At 43.0% G+C, this 20,444-nt stretch overlaps 1 protein-coding gene across 1 annotated transcript in view; it reads left to right on the forward strand.

The window, feature by feature from the left end:
- The window catches only part of PTPRR (protein tyrosine phosphatase receptor type R), a 205,206-nt gene that overhangs the window by 62,398 nt on the left and 122,364 nt on the right, over positions 1 to 20,444 (forward strand). The window contains exons 3-4 of the mRNA XM_044277148.1: positions 7,073 to 7,186; positions 10,863 to 11,018. Of these exons, the coding sequence (XP_044133083.1) occupies positions 7,073 to 7,186; positions 10,863 to 11,018 (270 nt within the window). The remainder of the gene's footprint in view (positions 1 to 7,072; positions 7,187 to 10,862; positions 11,019 to 20,444) is intronic.

Genomic DNA, 20,444 nt, shown 5'->3' on the forward strand with positions numbered 1-20,444 from the left:
GGCAGCGGGGCAGAGTGTTAGCTGTAATGTACAGCTGACACTCTGCTTGAAACGTCCGACATCGGTGCTGGCACCGATGTCGGCTATTTAACCCCTTTCATGTCGTGGTCCTTAGGGACCACTGTATGGGGGGATGACCATCGGCCCGCTCCTCTGCTGTGGCAGCGGCCTGATTCTTAAGGGTTAAACTGAGGGAGGGAGCTCCCTCCCCCATCGGGCCGCTGCACTGTGGCAGCGTCCCGATAGTTACCATGGCAACTATACTTTCACAGGCATCCGGCTTGCCATGGTATATCTAAGCCTGATCAGGCTCCTGCTAAAACGCAGGAGCCTGATCAGGCTTAAGCCTCATTCACATGACAGTTCCACGGACGTGTGCTGTATGTGTTCTCCACGGACAGCACATGTCCCTATCCATTTTAATGTGTTTTAGCACATCAGTGTTTTAACACGGTCCGCGGGTCCGTTTTTTTAGCACGGATTCATGCTCTATTTTGTCCGTGTTCACAGATCCATCACGCCTATTATAGTCTATGGGTCCGTGAAAACCACGGATGCCATCCGTGTTGCATCCGTGTTTCACGGATCATTAAGAAGTGATTCTTTGTAAATTATTTTTAGCTGTTCAGTGTCAGTAAAACACGGATGCAACATAGACAGCAAAAGACGGACACACGGACCCAACACAGACAGCTTCACGGATGCATCACTGACCACCTGCTCATGGATTTGAGCATGCACACGGACGTGTGAATGAGGCTTTAGTGTGAGTTCAATGCACTGCAGTACACTATATAGTATAATGCAGTGTATTGTAAGCAATCAGACCCACTGGATCTTCGAAAACCAAGTGGGTCTGGGTCCAAAAAATGTAAAACAAAAAGTGAAAAAAAGTAAAACAAAACTTCTTCCTATAGCCACACATAATTGGTAAAAATTTTAAAAATAAAAAACACTTAACATGTTTCGTATCACCACATCCATAAGGAACTGATCTATAAAAGGATCATGTTACTTTTACCGCATGGTGAATAACATTAAAAAAAAGGGAAAACTATGATAGAATTGCAATTTTGCCCACCGCACTTCCCCAAAAATTGTATAAAAAGTGATAAAAAAAAAGTCATATATACCCAAAATTAGTACCAATCAAACCGCCATCTCATCCCGCAAAAATTGAGACCTTACCTAAAAAGACCTCAACTGTCCCAAAAAAATATATATGACTTTCAGAAAAGGGAGACACAAAAACATGATTTTAAAAAATAAAATGCTTTTTAAAATTTTTACATTTTATTGTGTAAAATAAAGTTTCAAAAATGCACATATTAGGTATCGCTGTGTCCGTAACAACCTACTATATAAAAATATCATGTGATCCAAACCATCTGGTGAATGCCGTAAAAAATAAAATAAAAAATGTGCCAAAAAAGCTATTTTTTAATCACCTTACATCACAAAAAGTACATATGTGCCCCATAATGTTACCAATCATACCATCATTTCATCCTGCAAAAATTGAGACCCTACCTAAGACAATCGCCTCACCAAAAAATAAAATAAAATGGCTTTCAGAAAATGGAAACATATTAAGTATTGCTGCATTGTTACGACCTGCTTTATATAAATATCACATTATCTACTCTGTCAGGTGAACATTGTAAAAAATAAAAAACTGTGCCAGAACAGACATTTTTGGGTTACCTTGCCTCATAAAAAGAGTAATATATATACACACAATGCACAACTACCTCTAGCAAAAGATTTATTTACTGCAGGAATAACCCTAATTATGGCAGCACATCAGGCCAAATATAAATATGGAGGTGCAGGCCAATGGAACCAGCAACATATGCAGGACACCATAAGAATTTAAAAAAAATTGCAGCACTCTCACAAAAACTGAGTGAAAAGAAAAACACTTTATTCACCCCTGTGGTCGCAACTAGGGATGCGCGAACTTGTGTTTCAAGTTTGGTGTACAAGGTTTAGGTTCGGGTTATGTCAGAATTCCATTATGGATTCTGCTACCACGGACCATTACTAAGGGTCTATTCACTCGTTCACATAATGGATCCGCATCCGTTCCGCAATTTTGCCGAAGGGGTGCGGACCCATTCATTTTTAACGGGGCCACAAAAGATGCGGACAGCACACCATGTGCTGTCCGCATCCACACTTCCATTCCACAGCCCCGCAAAAAGATAAAGCATGTCCTATTCTTGTCCGCCGCCACGGACAAGAATAGGCATTTCTATCATATTGCCGGCCATGTGCGGTCCACAAAATGCGGAAAGCACATGGCCGGTGTCCGTGTTTGGCAGATCCGCAATTTACGGATGTGTGAATGGACCCTTATGGTCTGTAGTAGCAGAATCCATAACAGAATTCTTAGATAACCTGAACCTTGTACGCCAAACTTGAAACACAAGTTCACTCAATACTATCGTGCTTATAACGCCACGGTTCTGACTATAGATCGCTGCCCTAACGTTACCAGCAGAAATATCTATTGTGTCTACAAATAAAGGACTTTCTACAGAAAGGAAAGGGAGAAATTGATCTGCTGATTACAGGCTGTAGCATACTGTAAGACTCACCATGTTGTGGATTGGAATGAAATCTTACAAGTTCCAGCAGCCTATATGTAAGTGGCTGCTAGCTGTGCTATGTAACAGGATGTGGGGGTGGGGCAGCAGAGCTGTGCTGTGTAACAGGATGTGGGGGCGGGGCAGCAGAGCTTGTGCTCGTGCATGTGAAATCCACAGGAACGCCCACAGAGCCTCACAGGAGATGACAGCAGTGAGTGAATCTCATAGAAGAGCATTCCTGAGGGCATGTGAAGCAAAGCTGATACCAGTAAACTAACAAGTGCAATTTTATTACATGCTACATTATGGGTTTATTGATTTTTTTTTGTGCCCAAGGGTGTTCATAGCCTTTAAGGATTACTGTAGTCAAACATTTGAATGTTTTCAATGTAGGCAGCACACATGTCTATAGTGTCTCTAAAATATGGGATCAGTGTCAAATAGGTGTAGTTCTCACCTCTGGGACCCACTACGATCTCCAGAACCGGGCACCCTAAGTGAAGTAAAAGTGCACAACGCAAGTTCGGTTTGCTCTCCATTCACGACTATGGTAGTTTTGGAAATAGCTGAGTGAGCAGCTATTTTCTGAAGTCCCATAGCAATTAATGGAGAATGGACCTCTCATGCATGACCACCTCTACATTCACTGCTATGGGACTGCCAGGAATAGCCGAGCCAGCACACATCTACTGTTGTAACTCTTATAGCATTGTACAGAGGGTGGCTGCAGATGCACAGCTGCTTTCACTTCACTTCGGGGTCCATTCTGGGAATAAGAGTGGGTCCTGGAGGTGGGACCAGCACCTACCTGGCATTCATGGCATATCTTAGCCAGGGGCGTAACTAGAGTTCTATGGGCCCCAGGGCAAACTTTGAATTGGGCCCCCCCCCGAACCCCCGCCCGCTATAGGTTTGAATGCGTTGTAGTAGAATATTAAATAGAAGAGGTGGGTGTTTCATTTTTGCTATTAATTTTATTTTTATTATTTTGCCCCCTCTGTATATATATCCGCTGCTGACCAGGCACAGGGGCCCGGACATTGCATGTAATAATAACGCAAATAATGAGAGGAACAGGACAATACAAAGGGGGTCTTTTATTAGGATGGGCGATTTATAGGCCGGTCTTAATCCCCATGCGCTGGTGGCGGATGCGCCAAAGTTATGTAGAGGCGCAGGACTCTACATAACTTTGGCACTTGGTTCCGTCAGCTATGCGACATGGTTTAAACTATGCCAGCTCCCTTGCTGGCATAGTTTAAAGGGGTATTCTCATTGCGCAGTTTTATACTTACCTGCTCCCGGCGTGCTGTCCACTTCCTGGTTTCGGCATCTTGATTGAAGTCTTCTCCCGGCCGGGCTGCGCGCTGGACTGAACGCGCACGCCGTCGTGCATGCGCCCTGGTGACTTCTTCCTTGCAAGTATACTATACTGGCCAGGGAGAAATCACCATAGTGCATGCGCGGCCTCGGCGTGCGCTTTCGGGACTGCGAGTGGCCAGCCGGGAGAGGAGAAGAAGTCGTCTGCGCAAGCGCAGCCACCGCGATTCCTGAGAAGAGCGGTGGCCGTAACCAGGGGAGACGGAAGACAACAGTCAGGTAAGTATATGTTTATTTGCTTCTAAGGGGTGGGAATTAGTTAATTAAATATATTTAGAAAAATTATCACTGTTAAATCATTAACAGATTTAAAAGTGATCATTAAGATGGGAATACCCCTTTAAGACCATTTTCCACTCCATAAACTGGTGTAAAAAACGATAAATGAGATGGGCCGGCCAGTCCACCCTCTTCCCCGCCCAAGCCACGCCCCCTTTTCCCACCACCTTGGAAAAGTAGAATGAGTGTGGGAAAGTCACAGATTTTGTCACAAAACCCCTTTGTGACAGAATATGCGCCTTAAATACACCAAGAAAGGTTCTTAGAAAATTGGCTCCAGAATTGTTATATTATAGGGAGTACAATTATGGACTAAAGCGGGCATGTCAGAGGGGCGATGGGTCCTTTTTGAGCACAAATTCTACAACACTAGTTGCAATGGAATAAATGAATTTTCACTTGTATGAAGCACAACTATAAGCAAACAGTAGATGGGTAACCCAAGGGAATAAGTCCGTGTAAATATGGAACCTGTCATCTCTCAGGAAACAAAAGCAGGCAGCATCTCATCTGTCAACTGCTGCTGTGTAATATATCAATGACACAAAATAAGGTAAAACATGCACAAATACACAGCAGATCCTAGAAACTGAACTGAGAGTGGCAAAATACTAGGTCCAGGTACTTTATGCAATTTGCATGTAATGGATGATCAAAGGGTCTATAGGGGGTCCTATTGTGTAGGTATCATTTTATATATCATGTAGGATAACAGTATCATTAGTATTTTAGCTTCAACATTCATCTACTACAGAAGAGGCAGAAAGGGCTGCTTGGAGATTGTAAGGCTAATTAGTGTGACAATTTATAGAAAGTGTCATCATCTCTCCAAAGCCAGGTGATCAGGGTATTGCAGTAGAACCACCAGGAGTACAAGCCTGCCTCACACAGAAGGTGTAGCATTTCACCATCGTTATAGCACATTATCATGAAAATATATGAAGGTTCGAGTCAAAAGGTAAGACTGGCTTCTTTCTCCATCTGTAAATGGCAGGCACTGATATACAGTATTGTTGGGTTAAACTGAGGGCAGTCACCAAATAGCAAGGTGTGTTGGGCATGGTAAGATGGCAGTCATACATCTCAGATGTTTTTATTCTCTTTATAGTATTGTGAACCTGAATAGTATCTGATTTATGAGGTTTGTTCTATTTTGTATTATTATTATAATATGAAAGCACCATAAATTCCATTGCGTTGTACATCTAAGAGGGGTCTCACATACATAATATAAAACATAAGTACAATGAGCATGAAACTACTGACAGACTGGTACAGAGGGGGAGAGGACTCGGCCCACGGGAGCTTACAGTCTACAAGGGAGGGGGAAAGACACAGTAGGTGAGGGTAGAAGATGCTCTCCTGGCTGTGTGGTGGCAGTATGCTTATTACAGGTGGTAGGCTTTCCCCGAAGAGGTGGGTTTTCAGGTTACTTTTGAAGGTTGGATGTTGGGGGAAGAGTCTGATGTTCTGGGGTAGCCAGTTCCAGAGTATGGGAGAGGCACATGAGAAATCTTGTAGTCAATTGTGTGAAGACCAGATGAGAAGAGAACAGAGAAGTAAGTCCTGTGAGGACAGGAGATTATGTGTGGGGATGTATCAAGAAAGCAGGTCAGAGATGTAAGGAGGACAAAGATTGTGGACGTCCTTATATGTAGTCGTTACTATTCTGAACTGACTGGTACGTGGCTCTGCAGTCTTACATTTTTTTAATATAAAGCTTCTCCATCTGAAAAAAGACAGACATCGGGCAAAACCTGCTGCATTTTTTCAGATGCTGTTTTCATACAGTTTCAACTGCAATGCATTTCAACACCACGCTATATGTGAATATACCCTTAGCATTTGTATTGTATAATGCAGGACTCCTGGCCAACATCATTTGACTATGTACAATTTATATACACTCAATGGCAGGACTTATTAGGACCAGCATTGCGTATGCCAGTCTTAATTTGCCTTGTGCTGGTGTGAGATGTGCCTAATTATTAATAGGCTCATTTCTCTTAGTCAATTTGTTACATGACATGCTGTCCATGTGCCAGATGGAAAGCTATACCAGCGAGGAGCTGGAGTAGGTTCCAGGTGTAACATATGCCAATCATCTGGCAGATGGGCTGTTTTTAAATCAGTCGGGCTGCAGGGCTCCTCTAGCCCTCTCCTTACCAGTTTTTTGTAAAGTGGCAAGGCCATCGGGAAACAATAAAAAGTCTCAAATTTTGTTACAAAACAGCACTTGCAGAAAGAATTTGCAACTTATGTGCACCAGAAAACTGGCATACAATCGTAAGAAATTTCCTCCAATATCTGCTAGGGGTCTTTAGCTCTTGATCATAGTAAGGATCCATTCACGCGTCCGCAATCCGCGGACCCATTCATTTTCAATGAGGCCGCAAAAGATGCGGACAGCACACCGTGTGCTGTCCACATCCGCACTAATGTTCTGCGGTCCAGCAAAAAATACATGTCTTATTCTTGTCCATAGCCACGGACAAGAAAAGGCATTTCTATTGTAGTGCCGGCCATGTGTGGTCCGCAAAATGCAGAACGCACATGGCCTGTGTCCAGGTTTTGCAGATCCGCAATTTGCGGACCGCGAAACAGTTTCAGACATGTGAATGGACCCTAAGTATGATGCCCAGTGAAAAATCTGAAAAGCGTTTTCATGTATTGATTATATACTATAGTTTGTCAGTCTCAGCTTAATTGCATTGTTTTCCAGATGTTCTTTTTTTCATTTTCCACTAGTATACTCTCTTTATAACATACATTTCTAATTATTTTAGTGATTACCACTAAATCTATGTGTTTGTCTTTTTCAGATGTTAAAGATGGATGTTAACAAGCTAAACACAACATTGCTGCGGAGGTTTCGCCAAGGTGTAGCTGCAGCTCTAGGTCTCATGCCGCAGCAAGTTCACATCAATCGCCTAAATGTAATGTCGCTATACTTTTCCTTTTTACTGTTTTGTCACATGCCAACAGGGGTGGGCTTGGCATTTCTGGGACCCCAAGCAAAGTTATGCCTGGGGGCCCTAATCAGGACAGCCAGCCAGAAATCGCTATTTCCGGCAGAGGCTCCCTGTCTGTCCACAACTGGGAGGCAGATACAGTTGAAAGTTGTGGCCAGAGACAATTCTACTTGTTCTGCTGCATATTTGAATTGGACATGACATACCTGTTATATCCAGTGATGTCCCCTCTGATGTAGACGTTCTCTTTCCTCATCTTCTCCATTCAGACCAGACAGTCATGGCAAATTACATCTTGTCTCTGTAGAGTTTGCCACACAGACATATTACATTATCCTGCTGCCACCGACAATACTGTGCACACTGTGTCCCCTAGCATTCCTCCCTGTATTACTATAATGCCTCAGCCATTCCCCCTGTATTATGTCCCCCAGCAGTGCCCCCTGCATGAGTATGTCCCCAGTAATGCCCCCTGCATTAGTATGTCCCCCAACAGTGCCCCCCTCATGAGTATGATGTTCCCAGCAGTGCCCATCTGCATTATTATAGCACCCCTAGTAGAACACCCTGTGTTAGTATAATGTCCCCCAGCAGTGCCCCAAGTCCCCAGGCATTAGTATAATGGCCCCCCGGCAGTGTCCTCTGCATTAGTATAAGGGCTCCCAGCAGTGCCGTCTGCATTAGTATACTGTCCCCCAGCAGTGTCCCTATGCCCCCAGTAGTGCCTCCTGCATTAGTATACTGTCCCCCAGCAGTTCCCCGTACATTAGTATAATGTCCCTGAGCCCCAGCAGTGCACCAATGCCCCAGTAGTGACCCTTACATTAGTATAATGTCGTCCAGCCCCAGCAGTATGACCCAAGTAGTGCACCCTCCGCCGCCCCTGCTAAAAAAGTACTTACCTTATTAGTGCTCCATGCCTGTGCTGGCACCGGTCACATGATGATGTCACAACCCTCCCCTGTGCTTGACCTGTTGGCCTGAAGTGTATGAGATTGAACGCTGGTGGGGAGAGCCATAGGCTCCCGTGCCCCTCTGTCAACTGGCAGTGTCTGACTCACCTGCCAGGGTGCCCCACATAACTGTGTGGTGGTCAAGACTGCCACTGCATGCTACACATGTAAGCCCACATTTACTACTATGATTGTGCCTAGAATTGGTTGTAAAAGGTCCCAATATGTGGCTCATTTCTGGCAGATAATGTTGCATCAAGTAGTGCACCTATTTAAGAAGCAATTGCACCAAAACAAATAATCTACAGCATCTTGCTCATCAATAGGGCATAGCTTAACTGGAAAGGGTTAAAGGCTTAGATGGTAATGAATGTGGCTTATAACATTACCGTGTGTAACAAAATTTGGCACTAAGTAAGCCAACCAATAGGTGGTATAAAGTTAGCCAACCTTTAACCTTGTACCAAATTTATCATGCAGTGCGAGCCACTGTAATAATATGGTGCATCTTTACATTGCCGTCTTAGTTTTAATTGTATACATTTTAGCCGGGATTGTGGAAAGCTGGCTGGTCTGTTCCTGCTGTCCTGGCTACTCTGAAGCCCCCTGACACTTAACGGTGCAGAGGCTAGGAAATGCAAGTAAGCAACCTTGGCTACCTTTCTGCTGTGGGGGTTACTGTTGCTCTCACCCTCCCTAAGCCCTGGGGTAATACAGCAATTTGCGAGCCCCACTGACCTCCAGTAGCTAGCTAACTGCCATGCAGTATGGGGCTGGTTCTCTGTCCACCAGTGGCTGTGGTGTCTTCTAGCACCATCTATGTTGCTGTGCTGCATTTACCACAAGTTCCTCTAATACTCTATTTATGTTCTTCCTGGAATATTACCACCAATTCAAAGTACAGTTTCACATAACATACAGTATGTTTCTTAGCAATAACAGCGTGGTTTAATACATGCATATATACACATATTGACATCCTGCCAGAAGGTATATGACTCACCTGGGGGTATCTCCGGATGATACGCTACTTCACAGAAGACATCTTATACATGGTGCCAAATACTCAGGGTATAACCCACAGTGGTGCATACATATTCAATATATCAATGGTGTCTCACAGAGACCTAAGGCACATCAACAGCACAAATCAGTATGGCATATCTTACATGGTACACTTAATGGGCATCTGTCAGCACATTTGTACCTATGACACTGGCTGACCTGTTACATCTGCACTTGGCAGCTGAAGGCATTTGTGTTGGTCTCATGTTCCTATGTGTCCGCATTGCTGAGAAAAATGATGTTTTAATACATGCAAATGAGCCTTTATGAGCAACAGGCTCTGCTCTCTCTGCAACTGCTGCTCTCTCTGCACTTTCTGCCCTCGTGTGATCACATTTACACTGCCTGGCCCTGTTGATCAGAGTGGAGCCTCTGTTGCTCTTAGAGGCTTATTTGCATTAATTTATTTTATGCACTTATATAGCGCTGCTATATTCTGCAGCACTTTACAGAAATTGCATCAAGCTGTCTCCAATGAACATATAAAACAGAACATACAAACTCCAGATGTTGCCCTTGGTCAGATTTAAACCTAGTACCCTAGCACTGCAACCACAGAGCCACATGTGTTAAAACATATTTTTTCTCAGCAATGCACATATGAACATGGGACCACCACAGATGCCTTCCGCTGTCATGTGTATATACAACAGGTCAGCCAGATTCATAGGTAGAAATCGGCTGGCAGATGCCCTTTAAATGTGACACAAATATAACTGAAGTAGTATGTTACCTAATCGATGCAATACTGGTTTAGGCCTCATGCACACGACCGTTTTTTTTTAAGGTCCGCAAAAACGGGGTCCGTAGGTCCGTGATCCGTGACCGTTTTTTCGTCCGTGGGTCTTCCTTGATTTTTGGAGGCTCCACGGACATGAAAAATAAAAATAAAATCTAAGTCAAGTTTGCCATTGAAATGATAGGAAAAAACGGACACGGATCACGGACACGGATCACGGACGCGGATGACAATCTTGTGTGCATCCGTGTTTTTTCACGGACCCATTGACTTGAATGGGTCCGTGAACCGTTGGCCGTGAAAAAAATATGACCTGTCCTATTTTTTTCACGGCCAGGAAAAACGGATCACAGATGCGGCTGCCAAACGGTGCATTTTCCGATTTTTCCACGGACCCATTGAAAGTCAATGGGTCCGTGAAAAAAAACGGAAAGCGGCACAACGGCCACGGATGCACACAACGGTCGTGTGCATGAGGCCTAACTCTACAGTCACTCAACACTCCTACACTCAAACAGTGGTGGTATAACAGGGTCAACGGGAAACCATAGAAACGGAACATAACTGTAGAGGATACATATTTCTTGTAAGAGGTATGAGGTAATCGTTAACCCTTTTACATACAGACAGAAAGAGGAGAAATGAACTTTTTTCTATTTTTTGCCTTTTGAATGAATTTCCTTTGGTGTTGTGGTCTAGTGGTTTCACTTAGTTCCATGTGTTGTCAGCTTATAAAGACATACTTCTTTAATATAGAGTTTATATATCGATGGAGCTTTATCTATACAGTTGTGTGTACTGTTCACAGTATGTTGCAATCGCATTTTCTGCTTAACGGTTGCTTAAGCCTAAAAGGAAGCTAAATCATATTTCTCTCACTTAGGGAAAGAAGAACTGTGTAGAGCTGTTTATATCTCCACTAAACAAAAAGATAGGTGTCCCGGACACCCTGCCCTCTGCGGAGGTTCTACGTTCACTCAACCTCCACACACTGCACCAAAGATTGTCCAATTTTGGAATAACGGAAGTTTCTCCAGAGGTAGGTTTACTATACAGCAGTAATGCCTTTGTGTGTATGTATGTTGACTTCATGCATATAGGTAAAGCTAGATTCATGTCATTGTACATAGTCACTTAGACAAAAAGGCTAAAGACAGTATAAATGTAACCATGAATTATTATTAAGAAGTCAGGAATTCATGGGAACCTACACACCCAATATATTCGAGGCTTAAATCTTCATCTTTAGACCAGATCCTTTAGCAATAGTTATGTATGGAGATCTGGACTTGGCTGCAGGTGTCTTGGGCAGCTACATCTAGGACTAGAATTCTCAAAGAATTAGATATAAATAATAGTATAGGTGTCCGTGTAAGTGAATATTAACCTGGGGAATGGACCCTTTAAAATATAGCTTTTATTTAGTTTAATTTAAAAAAGCAAAAATATATAGACACCCTCTGGTAACCGGGTATCCATGGATACCCGGTTACCAGAGGGTGTCTATATATTTTTGCTTTTTTAAATTAAACTAAATAAAAGCTACATTTTAAAGGGTCCATTCCCCAGGTTAATATACATCTAGGACTAGTCTCCATTCCAAAGGCTGCTGACCCATGTGGATCAAGAGTCCCAAATATTTAGACAGCACTCCTTTATCGGTGATAATTAATTATTTTATTTCATGTTATTTCTGCCGGAATAGGTGGTATGTCAGTTGCAACGTTTCAGGCTTAATAATCGCCTTTCATCAGGCTGACAAGACATAATGTACAGAAAGAAAAATTCATAAGGTGGCCATCGAGATCAAAAATACATGATAATATAAATAGGTGCACAAATACATGACTATACAGCTAAAAATATATAACATGAAAAAGAGAGAGGGCTATCTGGAAGTTTCATATGGTAATGTTACAATCACATATGCAATACATATTCCAAAGAGCTCAATTCTATACAGTAGCACTGGGAGCAACTGTGCTCGGTACATGAGTGCTAGTACTGTGCACGGTGTACACTGCGGCCATAGGGAAAGAGATGGCCCCAGAGTACTCTGGGGCCATCCCTTTCTCTTTGGCCGCAGTTTGATGAAAGGCGATTATTAAGCCTGAAACGTTGCAACTGACATACCACCTATTCCGGCTGAAATAACATGAAATAAAATCATTTAATTATCACCGACAAAGGAGTGCTGTCTAAATATTTGTGACACTTACAAGTTCTGGAGGTGTAGCTTTAGAACACAACCCGGACGTGCACCCACCCTCGCCATTCTATGAATAGAGTGCTGTGGCCTACTTTCCTGTAACCATGTGGATCAAGAAGCACTTGAATGTGGCACAAACAGGACAGGTAGAAGCATGATCAGAGGGAAAGCCAAGGTCAAGACAGCTAAAGTTTGTGCAATATGGAAAAGTAGGCAGTAGGTCAGGGCAGGTGGCTCAGGGTCAATACAGTAATCATGTGGAGGGCTGGACAGGCAGTACAGGGTCAAAATGGATATCAGGAAGATGGCAGGCACAGGTGGTCAGAATACAAAATAGGGGTTTCAGTGGTTAGCACTGGTGCCTTTCATCAGTGAGGCTGTAGGTTCACATCCATCCAAGGACAACATCTGCATGGGTTCTTCTTGTGTTTGAATTGGTTTCCCTTGGGATCTCCAGTTTCCTTTCACACTCCAAAGAATACTTAGCTTGTGAATTTTAGCTTGTGAGATTCACTGGGGACAGCGAGTGATGATAACATATGTAAAGAGCAGTGGCATATATTGGCGCTATATATGCAAGAGAAATAAATATTGTTTTAGGGTCCATTCACACGTCCGTAATTAGGGTCCGCATTCGTTCCGCAATTTGCGGACCCAATCACTTTCAATGGGCTGCAACGGATGCGAATCCGCATTTTCAGGATCCGCATCTGCATTTTCGGTATCAGCATCCATTTTTTCGGGATCCGATTTTTCAGGATCCGCAATTCCGTTCATAAAAAAAATAGAACATGTCCTATTCTTGTCCGCAATTGAGAAAAGGCATTTTTTATTATAATGTCTGTGATGTGCGGTCCGTAAAGTGCGGATCGCACATTGCAGGTGTCCATGTTTTGCAGATCCGCATGTTTGGCAGCTCCATTCACACGTCCGCAATGTGTTTTGCGGATCCACGGAGCCGTGGATCCGCAAAACACGGAAAGCGGCAATGTGCGTTCCGCATTTTGCGGACCGCACATTGCCGGCACTAATAGAATATGCCTGTTCTTGTCCACAATTGCAGACAAGAATAGGACATGTTCTATGTTTTTGCGGAACGGAAGTTCAAACCCGGAAGTGCGGATCCGCAATTCCGTGTCCGGGCAGCACATCGTGCTGCCCCATAGGAATGAATGGGTCCTCAATTCCGTTCCGCAAAATGCCTAACTCAGGCAGCTTCCCATAAAGCCTCTTTCACACGACCTTATGGCTTTTTCAGTGTTTTTTTGCGGTCCGTTTTTCACGGATCCGTTGTTCAGTTTTTTGTTTTCGTTGTGTTTCTGTTTCTGTTCCGTTTTTCCGTATGGCATAAACAGTATACAGTAATTACATAGAAAAAATTGGGCTGGGTATAAAATTTTCAATAGATGGTTCTGCAAAAACGGAACGGATACGGAAGACATACGGATGCATTTTTCGTATGTGTTCCATTTTTTTGTGGACCCATTGACTTGAATGGAGCCACGGAACGTGATTTTCAGGCGATATTAGGACATGTTCTATCTATCAATGGAATGGAAATACGAAAACGAAATGCATACAGAGTACATTCCTTTTTTTTGCTGAACCATTGAAATTAATGGTTCCGTATACGGACCGTATACGTAACGCAAAAAACGGCACGTAAATGGAAAAAAAAAAAGGTCATGTGAAAGCGGCCTAAGGGACAGTGCGATATATACCCCAGGGAATACTTTTATAAGCTGAGGACAGATTAGCCCATGTGCATGTGCAGTGCACCAGCCTGAAGGGGAGGCATGAGACAGAGAGGATAGAAGTGGTGGCTGCATGAGGGTGGTTTTAGTGCTTATGTTGGCTAACCCTGCTCCAGTGCCAGATGTGCAGTGGTCGGTGGGATGCTACCCTTCTTCCCCTTAGGGCAAACCCTGTTTTTGGGGATCCTGCCTGTTGGTGGCTGGGGTGCCCTTGGTGTTGGTGGGTTTTCGGGTTGCAAGGCAGGGCTCCTGCGAGGTACCAGCAAGGAGTGGCAATGGGCAAGTAGCTAATATAGGGCAAGGGAAGCCCTATTTTTGGAGGTAACAAGTCCACTATACTTTATTGAAACACTTTGGGCATATTTCCCACACAGGCACTTGCAAAATTAAGTTCAGTGTCTCCAGGTTACATACACAGATTTCCCAAGGCTGTATATAGAAATATAGGCCATACAATGAATACTTCTCTGAGTCTCTTCCCAATTAAGCCAAGCCACTTCCCAAATCTGCCAAGGGGTGCAAATTCTCTTTAGTGACGATCTCTGGGGTGCAGTCCTCAAATCAATAGCCGGTCCTTTATAGCACTATCCCTTTTGTAATGGCCCTCAACCTTCTGCAAAAATTCAATGCTTCTTTCTCTCAGAGGTTGATATAGGTTTCTTGTCACTTTTCTGATATCTCTTAGCTGGCAGGGCTGGTTTAACCTTGTCAGTTGCTTATCTCTAAGAAAGGAAAATTCTGCTTCAGCGCAAGGACACTGGCGTGGACGGTCCGTGAAGTATCAAAAGATCTTCTTTATTGTCACAGGTGAATACATATATAAAACAATGCGTTTCGGGGAGTCTAAGGTCCCCTTCATCAGGTTACAGGATTGTTGTGGTCCTGGGCATCATGTTCAGCGGCGATCTGCTGCCTGTGCTTCCCATTCACCGCTGCAGTCTTAGGCTCTGTCCTTGCAGGCACTGTTTGTTCTGGGATCTGCTCCACAGTTTCCTTTAAGCCCTGCTTATCTTTGGCACCAGCTACACAAACTAGCTGCTCACTCTCTGGCTGCTAACTGTACACTTTTTACACTACTACAAGGATACTTGTATCCTTGGATATCCTAAGGATACTTCATCATCATCTGATCGGTGGGGGTCTGACTCCTGGGCCCCCTGCCGATCAGCTCTTTGAGAAGGCAGCAGCGCTAGGCCAGTGACGACACTTTCATTGGTCACATGGCCTAAGCACAGCTCAGCCCCATAGAAGTGAATGAGGCAGAGCGCGATACCAAACACAGCCGCTATACGTTGTACGGTGCTGTGCTTGGTAAGCTAAGAGAAGGTGACGGCGCTCACAGGAGCAACGGTGCCTTCTCAAACAGCTGATCCCCACCAATCAGATACTGATGATCTATCCTGAGGATAGGTCATCAGTTGTAAAGAGTTGGAAACCCCTTTTAGCTATTTTTTCCTATACACCTGTGAGACACAATATCCACAGTAAAGTCACATTAACCCTTTTTTTTGTGAACCACATTACAGTATGGAATAAAACATTTTAGCATCATTAATCCTTGTAGCAGTGCACCACCGGGTTACTGCATATGCTTGTCCTTATGGGAATATGCACCATGCAGAGCAGGAGGAAGGAGGTGGGATGACTGTAAGGAGCATGGAACATTGTACTGCAGGAGGAGAAAATTGGGCCATTGAAAGGGGTTATTTTATCCAGGAAAACTACAACAGTCATACTGTGTAAGATCATATCAGAGCCCAAGTTTCTTCTGCTGTCTTCTTGAAACATACAGTAAAGCTAAAGAAACAACAATAACACTGAATTCTGTATCTTCATTTCTGCTAGGAAGTGATTTATTGGAACAATGGTTAATGAATAAAATGATTATGTTTTTCATCTTGTATCTCACATAACATTCAGTATTACTGAACACCACACACCCCGAGGAACCATAGTAACACAGTATAAATAAAGAAAGCAATGCCTCCTGGGAATACTACATTCTAATTATCTCTCTACCGTACCGTGACATTTCTGGCATTGACATGAGCATTACATATTATACCTGAAAAATTATTTGTAGTATCAGGTAACTTCCATCACTAGATCATTATGGGTCAACTACCATGATGTCAGCTGTAGCAGAAGCAGGGAAAGCGGCTGCTATGGGGCCCAAACTCAGAAGGGGCCCCCAGGAGGAAGGCCGGGGGAGTTTGCTGTCAGGCCCCCCTCAATGACATTATATACAATGACATGACATACAGTATATACATGTAGGAAATGGACGTAGTGGCTGCCTGGCCTGGACTGAGAGAGCTATCTTGAATAGCTGCAGGAGTGGGGGTTGCATATTCAAAAATTTGCAGTGGGGCCCAGTGAGTTCTTCTTACCACACTGCATGGTGTATGCTAACTTATGGGGCCTAAAACTCTTAACAAAGATGGCCAATGAGTACTGATTGGAACCCATCTTGTTTCCTGCTTGGGCCTACTTTTACCCATGTGGCTATTCAATCATTGCTTGAGTATTGTGACTTGTTCCAGTCTCCTGCTCCTCAGAACCGGCTTATTCCATCTGCCTATCGGATTCCAGCTGTGTTTACCAGTATCATAACAGAAGTGGTAGTCTGAAAGCCACCATGGCATACGTAGCCATGACTACATCCAGGATTGCGTTAGTAGAAACTAATGGCCACTTACACCATTTTACGGTGGAAAAGGATGTCAGGGACAGTCACTTTAATATTTAGCCCAGTCATCTAGAATTCCTGCTTTTTTCTCTTATGTGAGTACTGGTAAAAGTTCAATGGTAAGACAATATCATGGTCTCCAAATAGTAGTACAGTTTATGTCTATAGACCCGTCTGTTACAATCTGTGTAATAAATAGCACAGCGTACTTAACTATGCCCTAACAACTGCCTATAACAATCGAAAATATGGATCGACAGAGCTGGGGTCATTTTTAAGAATCCCGGGCTGACTACCTATAAGAGCTAGATCCCTGATTATACGAGGGTAAGTCAAAAATTATCCGCACTCTGTAGAATTTGTTTAAAAAAAGACAAATCTATAATGTATCAACATAATATCCCCAGTCACTGCTGTGCAGGTTTGAACGCGTCACGTCAGTTCGTTCGTGACTGCGGTGCAAGAAACAACAGCTGCCTTACTTGTGATTTGCACAAAAGAAGAGAAGTGATTCGTTTTTTGTGGTCGATGGTGTGTCCGTTGCTGATATTTATCGATGGCTTTGTGCACAGTATGGAGAAAGTGTGACGAAGAAATGTGTATGAATGGATAGGGAAGTTTGAGGAAGGTCGCACAAGTGTCAGAAGGAGTCAGGCGCCCGTCCACGTCCACAACTGATGGCAACATTGAGCGTGCAGTTGCACTGATTATATTGAATGGAAGAGTGACAGTGGATTATGTGGCAGATCATTTGCAAATTAGCCCATCAGCTCATCTGACGAAGAGGTAAATACAAAAGCTTGTTGACAGATGGACAAATTGTATTGAAAATCTGGGCGATTATGTCGAAAAATGATGTATTTGTCTTTTCTCATATTTGATTTGATAATAAATTCTACCGCCAAAGTGCAGATGATTTTTGCCTCACCCCCGTATTATTAGAAAGCCTGGTGACATGGATAAAGAGATGACAACCCTTTTACTAGAGCACAGCAATCAATGTATAAGCAGCTGAGGTTGCTCTGAACTCAAAATGTAACAACTAGATAGTGGCTGTCAGTCACAGTAATTTGATGATCCTGTAAGCATCTTCTATCCGTGTATGCTGAGGTACATTGTGTGTTCGCCAACCACAATATATACGTATGACGCAGTGAAGAAAGGGATATGTGCACCTATGAGCATGTCACTAAGGGCTCATTCACACGACCGTGGTTTTGGTCTGCATCCGAGTCCCATTTTTTGTGGCTCGGGTAAGGACCCATTCATATCACTCCGTGTGCTGTCCGCATCCATTGCTCCGCAAAAATTATGAGTCATGTCCTATTCTTGTCCGTTTTGCGGACAAGAATAGGTATTTCTATAATGGGCCTCCTGTTCCGTTCTGCAAATTGCGAAAGGCACACGGGCGGCATCCGTGTTTTGCGGATCCCCAATCTGGGGTCCGCAAAACACGGCACGGTCGTGTGAATGAGCCCTAAGGCTGTGTTCATATCAGATTTTTGTCACATGTTTAATATCAGGCAAAAGTTCAGGCAACAATGACACATTCCCTTTGTATTTTAAGCCAAGACAATTTTTTTTTTAAATAACAAAAAAGCAAAGGGGTCCAAAGCAAAACTTTTGGCACCCTGCATGGTTAATACCTAGTGAGCATGAGTAAGGGGGTTTGACCCCAGAAACATTGCTTAGTACAGGAACTAGCTCTGCTTTCTCCTAAGAAATGTGGCCTGCTAGCCTATGCTATCTGGATACATAGGATAAAAAATTAAAAAGTAGACAAGTACCTCTGCAATTGTGAGTATTGTGATTGGCTCACCAAGCTGTAGTCTTCATCACGTCTTGCTGTTTGTACTGTGATTCTAAAGTAACTTTAAGTCAAAATTTGCCAGGGGTATAAATAATTATGGGGAGCACTGTATATATATATATATATATATATATATATATACACAGCAGTAATACCTAGTAGCACCTACTTTGGCAAGTATCACAGCTTATAAACATTTTTTGTACCCAGCCAAGAGTCTTTTAGTTCTTGTCTGAAGGATTTTTATCCATTCTTCCTTGCAAAAGTCTTCCACTGTTCTTTTGAGGTCTATCCACAGATTTTCAGTGATGTTCAGATCAGGGGTCTCTGAGGGCCATGGGTAACACCTTTAGCTTGTGCTTTTTGAGGTAGTCTGTTGTGGTTTTCGAGAACTGTTTAGGATCATTATCCATTTGTAGAAGCCATAATATTTTAAACTTCAGCTTTTTTTCCAGTTTTGTTCTAGAATTTGCTGGAATTTCATTGAATCCATTCTTCCCTTTACCTGTGAAATGTTCTCAGTGCCATTGGCTGCAACACAACCCCAAAGCATGATTGAAGATGTTTTCATGAAATTCTGTGCCCTTGTTTCACTAAACAAAGTTCTATTTTAAACTTATCGGTGCAGAGGACTTGTTTCCAAAATGCATCAAGGTTGTTTAGATGTTCTTTTGTAAACTTCTGACAGAATTTTGTGGTGAGGACACAGGAGAGGTTTTCTTCTGATGAATTATTTGTGCATGTGTTGCATAACAGTAGAACAATGTACCATAACTTTAGAGTCTGCTAAATATTCCTGAAGGTCTTTTTCAGTCAAGCGGGGGTTCTGATTTGCCTTTCTAGCAACCCTACAAGTAGCTGTCTCTGAAATTTTCCTTGGTCTTCCAGACTTTCTCTTGGCCTCAGCTGTTCCTGTTAACTGCCATTTCTTAATTACATTTCAAACTGAGGAAATGGAAATCTGAAAACAATTTGCTATCTTCTTATAGCCCTCTCCTGCTTTGTTTGCCTTAAACACTTTAATTTTCAGAGTGTTAGGCAGCTGCCTTTTTTGGGACAAGGTTACAGGAGTTTTTGGGACAAGGTTAGCGGAGTCTGGGTATTTATAAAGTTTTGGAATTTGCTTCGCCTGGCTGTTCCTAAAGATGATTGTGAACAAGCCTTAACCCTAACAGGCTATTTAAAGGGAACCTGTCACCAGTTTTATAGTGTCCTAACTAAGGGCAACATAAATAAGTGACTGATTATCTTAGCAAAATGCTGGGTCACTTTCTTTAATTGACCCAGTCAATCTGCCAACATCTTGTATTGAAAGGCTCCAGCTGATAATAATGAGTCCTGAATATTCATGAGCTCCTGACTCTCCCCGCCAACCTGCTGCTGTTTTTTTTGCCATATGAATCAGCAGCAGGTGGGCAGGGGAGTGGCTATTGCTCTGAATTAAATAAAAAGCTGGACTCACTGACATCACGCTGGACTCAAATCAGCTCATTAGCATGCGGCATGTGGCATCTTTGTGTATATATTATGAGGTAACCATCTGTCACACCAGTAAGTGAATACATCTAAGGCACTTTTTAGTAGGTAATGACTGTATATAATTAGATTATAATCAAATATCCACAGGACAGGTTCCCTTTAAGGTCTGAGACCTTGGTCAAAGTATCAGTATCTGAGTGCTCAAATCTCCTTGGGTTCCCATACTTTTGTAAGGTACTCCTCTCCTTTTTTTCACTTTTAAATTGTACAAAACCAAAAATAATACATTGATATTGCTTAAAATGTTGAAAAGTGTGTTTCCTCTAACTTTATGCCTTTTGGAGATCATTTCATCTTCAACTTGCTTAATTGTTCACAGTATCAATAATTTCGTCCAGGGGGTACCCAAACTTTTGCATGCCACATGATGCATAAGTTAAACAGATGCCTCAGACGGATGCCCTAGAGTAGTAGCATCTGTCACCCTAGGGTTCCATTATTAAAAATGTATCTGTTTAAGGTAT

This window comes from Bufo gargarizans, chromosome 2 (genome assembly GCF_014858855.1).
Source record: "Bufo gargarizans isolate SCDJY-AF-19 chromosome 2, ASM1485885v1, whole genome shotgun sequence".
Taxonomy (NCBI): domain Eukaryota; kingdom Metazoa; phylum Chordata; class Amphibia; order Anura; family Bufonidae; genus Bufo; species Bufo gargarizans.